The sequence below is a fragment of the Parasteatoda tepidariorum genome, chromosome 11 (assembly GCF_982258835.1).
Source record: "Parasteatoda tepidariorum strain Cologne lab strain chromosome 11, Ptep-v5.0, whole genome shotgun sequence".
In the NCBI taxonomy this organism is placed as follows: domain Eukaryota; kingdom Metazoa; phylum Arthropoda; class Arachnida; order Araneae; family Theridiidae; genus Parasteatoda; species Parasteatoda tepidariorum.
The window spans coordinates 86,289,285-86,302,469 of NC_141765.1; the positions used below are offsets into that span (position 1 = coordinate 86,289,285).

At 27.6% G+C, this 13,185-nt stretch overlaps 1 protein-coding gene across 6 annotated transcripts in view; it reads left to right on the forward strand.

Moving 5' to 3' along the window:
• Nucleotides 1-13,185, forward strand: part of LOC107440096 (SCY1-like protein bma) — a 691,298-nt gene that overhangs the window by 497,434 nt on the left and 180,679 nt on the right. For 2 of the 6 annotated variants that reach the window (XM_071187973.2, XM_071187974.2), the window contains exon 1: nucleotides 1,474-1,874. The exons of the other annotated variants lie outside the window; for them this stretch is intronic. In XM_071187973.2, coding sequence (XP_071044074.1) covers nucleotides 1,797-1,874 — 78 coding nt within the window. In that variant the 5' untranslated portion in view covers nucleotides 1,474-1,796. Of the gene's footprint in view, nucleotides 1-1,473; nucleotides 1,875-13,185 lie in introns of those variants that run through there. 6 annotated transcript variants of the gene reach the window in all.

Consider the following 13,185-nt stretch of genomic DNA (forward strand, 5'->3'; position numbering starts at 1 on the left):
AATCAAGACACCACAAGTTCTTAGAAAAAAAATATTAATTATATGAATAATTATAAGAATTATAATTCTTATAATTCCTATATATTCTTATGATTATAAGAATAATAATAAGAATTATAGAAATAATAATAATTAAAAGAAATATGTTTGAGGAAAATGTACAATAAGAAACACCCTGTATATATAAAAAATGAGCTGAGCAATGAATTAAAAATTCTTATTCTTCATGTTTGTAATACATAAAAATTGGCAATACACAATTTCGTTTAATTATAATAAAGTTTATTTCTTTCCTAACATCCATATTTCATACATTCAATCAAGAAACGTTAAGTCTGGATTTGACAGGCTATGGTAGAAATAGATATATATTAAGTTTTGGTATGTTTAGTGTTAATAAAATATAAAATATCAACTTCGTACTATTTGATTTGTACTAATTTACTAGCTTGCACTAAAAATAATAGCTTTAGTAATCAAAGTCTTTTTCATTAAATATATAATTCTCAGTGTTTTTGTTTAGCATAACCTTTTTTTAAAGCATATGCAAATTACTGCTGTCAAAACTCCACCTTTTCCGTTTTACTCCTATCTATCTTAACTTTTATAAAAAATTTTAAACAATAATATTCCATAATTTTTCTACTTCATAAACACTAGAAAGGCTAAAAAATTCATTGAATCCTTTCTCCAACAGAATTTTAGTAATTAATAATAAATATGTTTTAATAGCTCGCAACTAGCAAACTTAGAATGTGTAATAACAAGACCAATCCTATAACCAAGACTAGACAAAAGAAATTAATAAAATTTTACAAACCCAACATTTATTTTTTTTTAGATTGAAGGCAAAATATATTCTCCTGTAGATTTATACTAAACAATTATAACTTTATGAAGCAGAATTGCCTCTTTCAGTAGATATATTATTCTCGATATTTTTTTTCTTCAAAAACATAGAAAAATAAATGCTTTCAAATTTTTACTTTTTCCATTTTATTGCTATACGTCTAAATTGTTCTAGAGATAAGTTTTTAAATTGTTCTAGAGATATAATATTTCATAAAATCTTCAACATACTACGACAAAAAAAAAATTATCATTTATTCCTTTCTCCAGCAAAATAAGAGAGAAATATTTGAGAGACAAAGAGAGGGAGAGAGATCACTCTAAACAACAACGACCCTGTTCCAAATTATATATCATTTTCATCCAGCCACTTAAATATTCACGCCTTTGTGAACGAAGACAGATGCGTCAAGATCTATCATTAATAAGGAAAAGAAATGAAAGAGGAGCGTTAATGTTCTAAAAAAATGAACAATTGTTCTCGTTAAGAAATGAAAAGGGGGAAGACTACCAAAAAAACTTTAAGGGTTTAAGAGAACACATTTTTTGTAACTAATTTAAGATAAACCAGTATGGCTAGGTGGCGGCCCACGTGTAGCAATCTCACATGTGTGTGCAACATTTTGCACGCGGGCGCAGCAGCATCCGTTGCTTAGCAACCAATCTGGCACCGGAGCGGTGCAGCAAGCGCAAACTGGCAGACGTTAGATTGTATTTGGCTGGTCGCGATTTGCCCGGCACAAAAATTCCACTTCTTATATAATTAATATCCAATCTTGACAGTTTCTTTTAAGAAAATGGATTACAGGCATGGAATAAAAAAATAAAAAGAAAACTGTTTGAGATATTTAGTGTTTAGTAGGTTTATTAAATATTTTTTTTATAGAAAGTAAGGCGAAAATTCGTAATGCCTGTTGCTCGCTTATACTGAAAGCAAAACATTCCACATGTTGTACGGACAATTTGGAAACTTTGATGTTAGCGAGACTGCGCAGAGAAGAAAACAAATAAAATGCCGAGCCAGGGTATGTTATTTAAATTTCACTTCTGTAAGATGTTTATTTATAGAGCGTTTTCTTAACTTAATAAATTTCTTTGAATCGTTGCTTTCATCATTAAGTGCATTGCAAGAATTTCTTAAACACTTATGTAAGCACATCAAAAGCCAATAAATATCTTTAATTATAATCAGTATCTTCACATATCAGCTTCTGATAATTAATTATTTCTTATAGAAAACTTTCTCCAAACTTATTTTATTCTAATTTGTTTTCGTCTTAATATGTCCATTCGGATGGTAATGGTTATTGTAACCTACCTATTTAAAACATGTAAATTATTAATACATTTTCATTGCTTAAATATTGTTACAGATTAATATAATATGAAAAAAGTACGAAGATATAAATTTTCTTAAAGATATTCAAAACTGTTTTATCTTATTTGATGTCTTTTAGCTTGTTCCATATAAAATAAGGTAAATTATGTAAATAGTTATAATGAAGACAAATTATTTCTGACTGAAAAACACCAAATTAGTGGAAAATTTATTTTTATATAGTGAAATATTAATTTCCCTACTATTGTTTAGTTTTATCGTGGTTAGTTTATTGTCTTATTCAAACTCGTATCATGAAATTTGGAAATTTGACGTGAAAAGTTCAGTATAACTAATGATTATAATAATTAGTATAATAATTATGAATGAGTATAATAATTAGTATAATAATTATGAATGAGTATAATAATTAGTATAATAATTAATTAGTATAATAATTGTGAACAACTATCAGTATATAATGAATCAGAATCTATGATACAGATTATTGTATTTTTTTAATCTATGAATACTTTATTACTCTCAGTAAGTAAATTTTATTTAAGTTTTTTTCATTTAACATGTACTACAATTAAAAGATTTAATTTTTACTAAGGTCTTAATAGGCATGTATAATTAAATACTTTTAATACATTAAATGTGGACAGTCTCATAAATATTTCAACATTCTTCTACGAAACAATCTCTACTAAAATTTTATACTATAAACTATGCTCAAAATTTTAAGAGGATAAGTTTATAAATTTTTCGAGAAAATGAAAGAAGTGAAAGGGGAGAAAATGAAGAAGATTATATGATTTAATTCTTATCAATATAAATTGAATATTTAAGTGACAAATCCTTTATTTGCTACTACTTTACTGCTTTTTAAAAGTTAATACAATTTTAGCAGATTTTCAAATTTGCAACATTTATGATTCCTTTTATACAAAACGTTTTATAAATGGAAATGCTTTCCACAAAAATGCTGGAGAATATTTTTTAAAAAAATAGGTACGTTAAACATACAATAAAATATATAGAGGAAACTGCAAATTTAAATATTTTTTTATTATGCCACATTTAAACTACAAGAATAATTTTGTCTGAATCATCATAATTCACAGAATTGCCTTTAACGCCTTGCATAATCCCCATAAAAGCGACATTGCATTCCATAGTTTATGCAACGTTAGATATAAACTAATCAAGGCTATAATTTATTAAATCAAGACTCAACACTATAATTTTTTTATCAATATTTAACTTTCGTTTTTTGCCGATACTAAACACCTTAGAAACTGTTGATTACGTTTTTATATTTGTAATAGTTGTTTTTAGTTTAAATTTCTTCATGTTTAAGAGTATTGACCATTTGATTTAAACTCTCCAGAGAGCGAAAAGTACAGATTTTGTGCAAATTTTCGTTGTAAAAAAATAAAAGAAATATGCTAAAATGTATTACATTAGATAAAAAGTTTCTAAAGCTATTCTAAAATTAAAGCTAAACACATGTTTTGGGTATATTAGGAATAACATGCAATATAAAATGCAAGTGAAAATATATCAAGCAATATTCCTCACTTCTTAGACCTCATTTTCTAACATCATGGTATCGCATTAATACGCGGACATATTTAAATATTTATTATATATTAATAAATATTTTCAGAGAAAATACCTCCAGGCATTGAAAAGGCCTCTAATTATTTATTAAACTAGTTTGTTATTAATTTTATCAAGTGTATAGCAGATTAAAATTTTTGTCATCCAACTATGCTAATATTTGCGTAACAATATCGTTTCAAGACTTTTATATTCTATTATGACATGACCAAATATTCAAGTATCAAGATAATTGACCTGAAGAATATAACTCAGTAAAAAATAATTAGCTTTAAATAGTATTATGAAGAACAAAGAAGTTCATTAATTTGAATAATGAAATTGGAACAATGGAAGAAACCCTTTTAAAAAATCCTCGTGCTTATCAAAATATAATGTGTTTTTCTGAACAAAAAAAAAGCAGCTATCAAGGTTATAAGATGATCTACTCAAATAAAACCATTTATATTCCTAATAATCAGCAATGACATTTTAAAACAATGAAATTTTTGATATTTATAAAAATATCAGTAATAAAATGTATTTTTCCTTGGATCGTTTAAATCCAACGACAATGAAAAATAGGCAAATAATACCATCCGAAACAAAGTATGGTCATATGGACTACCAGAATATGGTAGAATATTTAACGTGTTTCTGACTTCTATGGTTAACGTGTTCTGGCTCTATGACTCTTTTAAATAGATCAGTTTAAACAGCTTGGTATGATTAACAATAAATAACAGTTTTACAATATATGATAAAATTTGGTAAGTCTGGTAAAATTTGGTAATTTATCAATCATGCTCTAGACCATAGCATGAACTATTTATTCAGCTAAATTTAATTTTCAGTTTCGCATTTCCTACTGAATGTGTGGTAATAAGAACTATAATTTTGAGAACCGGAACTTTAGGTAAACTATTATTATAGAAACGGAAAAATTGCCCAGTGAATGGTTAAAATACCGTATGTTTTAGTTTTATTAACCAGAATTATGTTTTATTTTTATTTATTATTTTTTTAACCTGAAATAAAATTATTATACTGAGTGGTAATTTTCCCAGAACTTTTTCTCCGTGTAGCTAAATAAAAAATAACTGTCTCCGTTAACTGTAATTATTTTCACTTTCTCTATTAATAGTTATAATCTATTGCATTAATATTTATTTCGGGCTGATTATTTAACTACCAATATTTGAGTTTACCATTTCGCATGCAATAAATTATCCTAATTTTAAAGATCCAATTGCTTAAAGAAAGAAAAATATTTTTTTTAATAAAATACAACAGATTTTTCTAAATTGTATCTTAAAAAGGCGTGCATTCTAGGGTTGTAAATAATACATTAACCATACATTGGCCCATGCAATTAGTTTTTTCTCTCATTTTATGGCATAATTAAAACATTGGTTTGAAAGACCATTCTCAAAGTTCTTGGAAATGGTGCCTTTTTTCATGGCTAGTTTTAACAAAATTTGTACATATTTGTCTTTTTCTAGTTGCTAAACATAATTGATAATTTGTTCTAATCTTCAATTTCAATAAAAAAGACATTGTTTACTAAAAATAAGATTTTCTAATGATTGAAGCGCACACATATATATGGAAAACATTTATGTGTTTTGCATTTTATTTATAACTTACTTGCATTATTTGGGCTAACGGGTAAGCTTGTTTCATTGTTTCATATAAATTACAAAGAAATATTATGCCGGATTGCACCAAATTATAAATGCCGTATAACTTACACACTTTTTTATGTGAACAATACATTTTTAGCAAATATAGTTTTACTTTAAAGCAACATTTATATATATAAAATAAACACCCCGGTGAAATTTAAAAATATAATAGTTTAATTATTATTGATAAGAAGTAACTATGATGTAGTTTGGCAACATGTATTGCATTGATCTTTTTAATTAAAATTAAAATTTTAATACGATAGGATACTTAATAATACTAACAATCCTAAACTAGGACGTTTTTCAGTGATTTTCTTGTATAGGTGGGATAAGCATTTCTAAACTTTGCCTAGAATTTTTGACACTGCGTTTACACAAACATTGACTCGATTACACTTTTTCATTTTCATTTAATTTATTTAAACATGTATGAGTACGTACAAAGTGAAAAAAAAAAACTAGATATTGTATAACCAAATCATAGCATTATTCTGCACTCTGAAATGCAATTTTAAAGGTTCCAACGGTAGATCTGAAGTACTAATTTAGTTCCGAGTATATTTAAGAATGCTATATTCTGAGAAGAAAAAAACATTCTCTTTCTAAATAATTATTGCTTTTTTGACGGGTTCGCATTTTCACCCTCAAAGTATGGAAATAGTTGCTGTCTGAAAATTATAATTGCAATTATTTAGTTGTGTAAAGTTTAAAGCAAATTTTATTCTGCGAGTTTTCCGCATTGCTGTACAAATATAAGCGAATATAAAACATTTGCACACAATTATAAATCTTGTTTATCAAAAGATAGCTTCATGCCAAGCATCTATTTCTATCATTATTATCCATAAATTTACCTTTTTTTCAAATATGTATTGAAATATCCACACTCTAACTAAACAGAAAATTAAAAATAACTTAATGTGTTCGGAATTATTTACTGCATTGTACATTTCAGCTTCAGATCAATGTATATCAGTGAGTTTGGAAAGTAAAGGCGTCTAATGCGCAATGCTGATCATATTGCCCCCGTCAAGCTTTTGGTCTCTTAAACAGCCAAAAACTGGCTGCTGTGAAAAGGCTTCCCTTCACATTTCTAAAGTTATTTTTTCCGCTTTAGACTCAAGTAATTTAATTATAAACCTTTGTTAATTACATTTAAACCTTCAATTCTATAGCATTTTACGTTTTAACGTTGATTAAATAATTTCTTAAAAACAACCCTATGTGTAATGTAAGATTAACCAATAATATAGATGCTGCTAAATTTAGTTTTGAATTGGTAGAAAGATGAAATTATCGTTGAATTTAGAAGACTACACATCAAATAATTTTTAAACAGTTCTTAATCATATTTCCAGTTAGTTGTTAAGCTATGCTGTCAAAAGTTTAAACTATTCAAAATAATGCAAAAATTAATCTTTATATTTAGTTCATTATATAAGAAAAAATTTATTAGCAAAATAAGAGTACTTGAGATAGTCTGAATCATATCCTTTCTTATTAAAAATAAGAAAGAATTCCTCAGAAAGTGAAATCTACAGCGGAATGCAGATAAATGTATACTTTTAATTTCGAGAACCTTATACAATAAAATAATTACTAAGAAACTCAAAATACGCATGATCGAGATACTTTTGATCTAATAACCCAATTTCTTAGTGATAGTGGGTGATAAATATTATTTGTGATGATTTATTTTATATTAATCCCGTAGATGAACAGCTCATTGAGAGAATCGTTTTACCTCTGTATACTTGTATTTTCGACTTAGTTCAAAGTGAGAAATATTTAAAATAAAAAAGTAATAGTGAGAAGTAATAATTTGTGAATTTCAAAATTAAATATAATCTTAGTTAATTTGTTCTATCGCATTTTCCCCTCGTTACAACCAATAAAGTACTAAAAGATATGAATTATTCGAAACAATTCTGGTATAATAAACTCAAAACATTAAATGTCTACTCCAGTATTTATCACTTTTGCCTACTATATATAAGTTATAAGTTTATTTTACGTTTATTATAAGTCTATTTTATTTCTTGAAGTAAAACTTTTTCATTGAACTCTTTAGAAAGTCTATATACAAACTTTGCAAGAAATATTCTGAATTTTGAGAGTTATGTTGCATTAAATCTTATATATATTTTACCTTTTTATTACTTTAATATATGTGAATATATTCATCATTACCAAGCAGTTTCCATAATTAACAGTTAAATTTAAATAAAAGTTGTCTGAACTGCCAGCAACATTTCTGACTTAGAAATATTTCTTTTGCAACAATTACCTTTTTATTGTTAAACATTACTTCCTTTTAATCATATATCTCAACGATGCCGACTTACAAGTCCATAGAGCATAAGATATTGATCCCGATAGCCAAAAACAAAAAGCAAGTCTAATATCACCAATGTTTGGCAAAAAAATAATAAATAAATAAAAGCAATAGAGCTCACATAAGGTTTAGGTTGTGATTATCTATGGGATTTGTATTTACTATGGGATAGGCTTTGAGAATTTCGACCATGCTGTTCCTGATGTATGATATCCTTTATACACTCAGAAATAAAAAGAGAACTCGCAGCAAATATTTTTCTCTTCACCATCACATCTCATGCTTATATATATATATATATATATATATATATATATATATATATATATATATGTAAGTTCAAAATGAAGAAAAAACAAAGGAAAATTACAGACATATGAAAAAAAGGGGGGACGAAAATAATAATAAAAAAATAACAAACAACTGGGGGAAAAAAAGGATTAAATTTTTTTCTAAAAATCCGGAAAATAAAAGATATAATCTTTTCATCAGCCCACACGATTATATCCGCAAAAAAGAGTTGTGTTTTATTTTATTTGTTGTAATTTTTGTAAAAAAAGTTTTTGAGTGCTCCTCACATTATTGTATTAATATATTTTGCGTTGGCTATATTGATGCAATATCAGTAAGCACTCTTTTTTGCGGATATAATCGTGTGGGCTGATGAAAAGATTATATCTTTTATTTTCCAGATTTTTCAACAAAAAAAAATTATCCTTTTTTCCCCAGTTATTTGTTATTTTTTTATTATTATTTTTCTTCCCCCCCCCCTTTTTTTTAATATGTCTGTAATTTTGAACTTAACTAATGAGTTCTGTTTACTTGCAGCTTATGCGCAATATATGAAACTTGTTGCTTTTCTTAATTTTCTTGTGTTTTTGTATTTATTAATTTCGTTGTGTGTATATATATATATATATAAATACAAGAAAACACGAAGAAAGTTAAGTCTATTATTTTTATTATTTTATGTCTATTATTTTTCTTTGTTTTATTCTTCATTTTGAACTTGTATATATATATATATATATATATATATATATATATATATATATATAATAGCCATATTCATATTCACGCCGTATAACTAATTTACTATAATAGAATATTATAGAAAAAATTAAATATAATTAAATCCTTTGACGCGTTATAAAAGGATAAAAGCAAGAACACTGAGAAATTCAAATTTTACTAACCTTAGGGCCTTTAATGCTAGAAAGATCATATTCTAAATTATGAGAAATCTTCAAGAGATATGATATCCAGAAATCAAGGCCTTCGGAAGAAATGCAGTGTGAAATGATTTTCGAAGAAAACTCAAACCTATGATTGGAATTCCAACTATGTTGGGCATCGAAACATATGGATATCATTTAATGCCTTGATTTTGGAGATATGCTTCATGTTCTATAAGTCGAAGTACAAGGGTATGTCCCGTTTGTCCAGTATACGCAAGACTTAATTCAAGTAATACTCCAGCTAATGACAAGCAATATTCCGTATTAATTGCAGGGGTATATATCAGCGTATTTTAGCGTATATTTCCCTCTGATTGGTCTTTAACTGTCCACCCATTTTTGGGTTTATTGTTTTCTATGTGCAACATTGTAATTTCAAACGCAACGCAGAAGACAAGGAAACTTCAGGACCGAGAATAGGAACAATTTAGCTTTTCTGGAGGAATTAACGACGGAATTAACCCGTATTTGTGTTTCATGGAGAGAAAAACAGTGAAAATCTCCCACGGTTATCCCAAAAGCGAAAAGATTCTAACATATGATGTGTCTCCTTAAGATAATATTTTACTCCAACGCTATAGTCAGTGCAAGCTAGAAACAGAATTCGTATTAACAAGTAATCGCTAGGATTCAAACCTGTTTCAATCTTTATTGAGACGACAGGTACTCGGGATGCCGGTACTTTTTACTGTAAAATCCATGTTCGCCGCAGAATACCGTATCTGATTTGCCGTAATCTTTAAAGCATTCTTTACCGTAATTCCCGGAGAAATAAATTCTGGTAAAATTACCGCGCTGTAAATTTTTAGAAGTTTTAGTAAACAAAAATCATAATTATTGTCAATAAAACCAATATAAACGGTGTTTCAACCATTCTTTTGGTAATTTTTAATTTTTCCGCTCATATGGTTACGGTTAACCAGAAATTCTGGTCATTAAAATTATTGCTCTTATTATTTTACATTTTGTGAAAAATACAAAACTTAAAAGTAACCAAATAAATGGTTTTTATGTCATACTTTATTTAATTTCTGCCATGATCTATTTATGTTTAGTTTCTGCATCTTGCATCTTGGGATTCCTAATTAATCTCCTCCTATCTGTCTCTTATCTATCCCTTGTTTTGTTATCTAGTTCAAACTTGTTCTTCTCCCACTATTGGTAACACCCCATTTTTTATCTTATTGCAACTTGTACGTTGCGTTACTTTCTCCTGACATTTTGAGTTACGACATTGAGGCTCTTGATTATATTACCGAATTTATAGAACGTCCATTTTTGTATATTTATTTGCACTTTATTCACGTTGTTTTGCTTCATTCATACGATGCACAAAGTATACCTGTTCTTCATTTGAAAGACTCATTCATAAAATTTTGTGTTATATAAAGTATTAGGCGCAAACACTTTTGTTTTATGTGTTTTTTTCGATACAATTGCATTATGGGAAACTTAAAAGACACTTTGTATGCTTGGGGTTCAGCCAACATCTCCTTGAAAAAAGAATTTCTCTTAAAAAATTTTCCAAAATATTTTTGCTGATTTTAATAAAAATGTAATAAATTTTTTTCAGACTTTCGATTAAAAGTATGGTTCAGAGTACCTGCGGTGTTTGATAATATGTTTTTTTTTAAATAATATATTAAAAAAAATCACTATCAGTTCGTTAAGATAAAGGGAAAGCGTTCATTTTAAAGTGCAAATCGCGTCATATTTAATAAAAATATAAGTTATTAAAAATGCTTCAAAACACATTATCCAAACAATTAAATTATTTAATTTTTTTTTTCTCACTTTCTCTCACATTTATGATCATTATCCATTTGGCATCACATTTGTCTTAAACGGCAGCAGACTTATCAATATCAATAAAAACATAAATATCACGTTCTAATAAAGTATATAAGTTATCATACAAGTCAGTTATTTGACAAGCGTTAAAAATTTTAATAAGTATAGATAGGGTAAAGTCACAAATTGTACTCGTTCCTGCACATCATTCTTTGTACTAAAAGTTTTAGGCCTTGATATCATGGTTGGTAGGGCGTTGGGCACATATTCAAGAAAACGTAAGTTCGATCTCCGCCGGCCGAAGAATCCCTGTGTAGTAAATGGTGACTGGTGTACGTTAAATCTGTCGGGTCATAAAGTACTCCAAGTTCTCATAACAAATCAATACCTCTGGGGATACTGAATTGGAGATGGATCATTCTCAAGTTCAGGTCAAAATTACGTTATTTGGATGAATGAATCGGTCCACCATGCGAAACGGGCTATGACGTGTGTGTGGCTGAAGATGCATTCTTGGCCATAGATGGCGCCACTGAAAATCAAGAAACACTCTTTCTGCCTTAAATTCGCTTGGTTTCACCAAGCAACCTTGCTGGTATTTGCAAGTTGCATTAGAAACAACAACTAAAATTTTGTTGTACTGCCAGGTCAGAGAACTAGCTAGATATGTTTTTACTGATCTTCAGTGGATCAACTGCGAAGAGTATGAAAAAGATTATTTTTTCTGATTGACCACAATAATCCTAAATAATCGTAAATGAAAAAAGGAAAAGATTTTTCAAAATAATGTAGAACAATACTATCACTGAATATAAAAATTCATTTATTTATGGTAAGCATACTCTTTGGATAAAGCAAGATTTCATATTGAAAAAGAAATTCCAATAAATTCAGGACACAACCAAAGCCTCAATACGATATTGATGTGAGATGTTTATAATTACAGTATTAGTGCATTATATAATTCTTAAACCTATAAAGGTGGAAGCTTGCAACTAATGCCTTAACGTTAAACATTCCTAGTTATTATAAGAGTTTATTATTTACAAAACCAATAACTTTTTGTTTTATTTGTGAAATAATAGCAGCAAATAAAAAAACGTAGAAGGGCAATTCCACGGAAGTGTCAACTTTTAAGTGAAATTTTTTTTTTATGAATTGCATATTTTAATTTTAAAAATATGTTCAAAAATAGCCAAAATCTACATATTGCCGTTTCATTTTTGATAATTTTAAATTTTTTGAATCTGACAGCATTCTAAAGTAATCACATGGCTGACAAGTGAATTGTTCACATTTGTGCTCAAATTGTTTTCTTGAAAAATACTTATAAAAGAAAAGAAATGTATCTTTCTTTTGCAATATTTTGATAAAAATATGCATATAGAACAAAATTTAAACATTTTAAGTTTAATATGTAAAATAAAAGTAACTTCTTTTACGTCACTCCGTCACATGTCTTAATAATGCATAAATTTCCTGAGAACGAAGATAAGATGTGACATTGGCAAGTTGGATATAAAACCTCATCAGAGACTACCTAATTTTCAAAATGTTGAAATTTTTACTAATTCTTACATAAATATTAATCCTGTTTATCTGTTACATTCTGTTTATCATTTACATATTAATAAAACATTTTTTAAATGAAGACTTTCTTCTACTAAACTTTTTGTCATTCCGTCACAGCAAATAGATGTTAATAACTGCTAGCCAACCTGACGTTAATTTTCCAAATTCGCATTTTACATTGCTTACACATTATACTAAAAGTATAAAATAGTTCAGAAAAATAATAGCTGCAAAATTCGCAGAAACTACCAGTTCTAAGCGGCATGCCAAAAGCTAGGTTGCCAAAATGTCATTCCGTCACGCAAATAAAAAGTTCGTAAAATTAAAAGTAAAATGGATAGAAAATCCTGTTTTTTTAGTTTATGAAGCGCATTATGCCAATAATAATGATATGCATGAGAAAAAAAATTTTTTATTTGAAATTAGATACATAGAAACTTCAATTAATTGTTATTTTGCAAGTCAAAATGTCATTCCGTCACATATGGAATTGCCCAGAAAAATATGTCAGCAAAATAACAATACAAGCGATATAACAATAATTAGTTTATATAACGAGTGAAATGAAGTTAAGATCATAATTGTAATTAATTAATATTAGCGAAAGATTCAGCCGCAAATTATATCAATAAGGAAAAAAAATAATACAACAGAATCGAAAAGAGTACAAATTGACAAATTGAATCAAAAGTCGTTTGATTAGATAGGAAATGAAAAGGTGAATTTAGAATAAAGAGTGGTTTGGCCCTGCAGTACAATAGAAGTTAATCAATGCTACGCCCCAGAAAG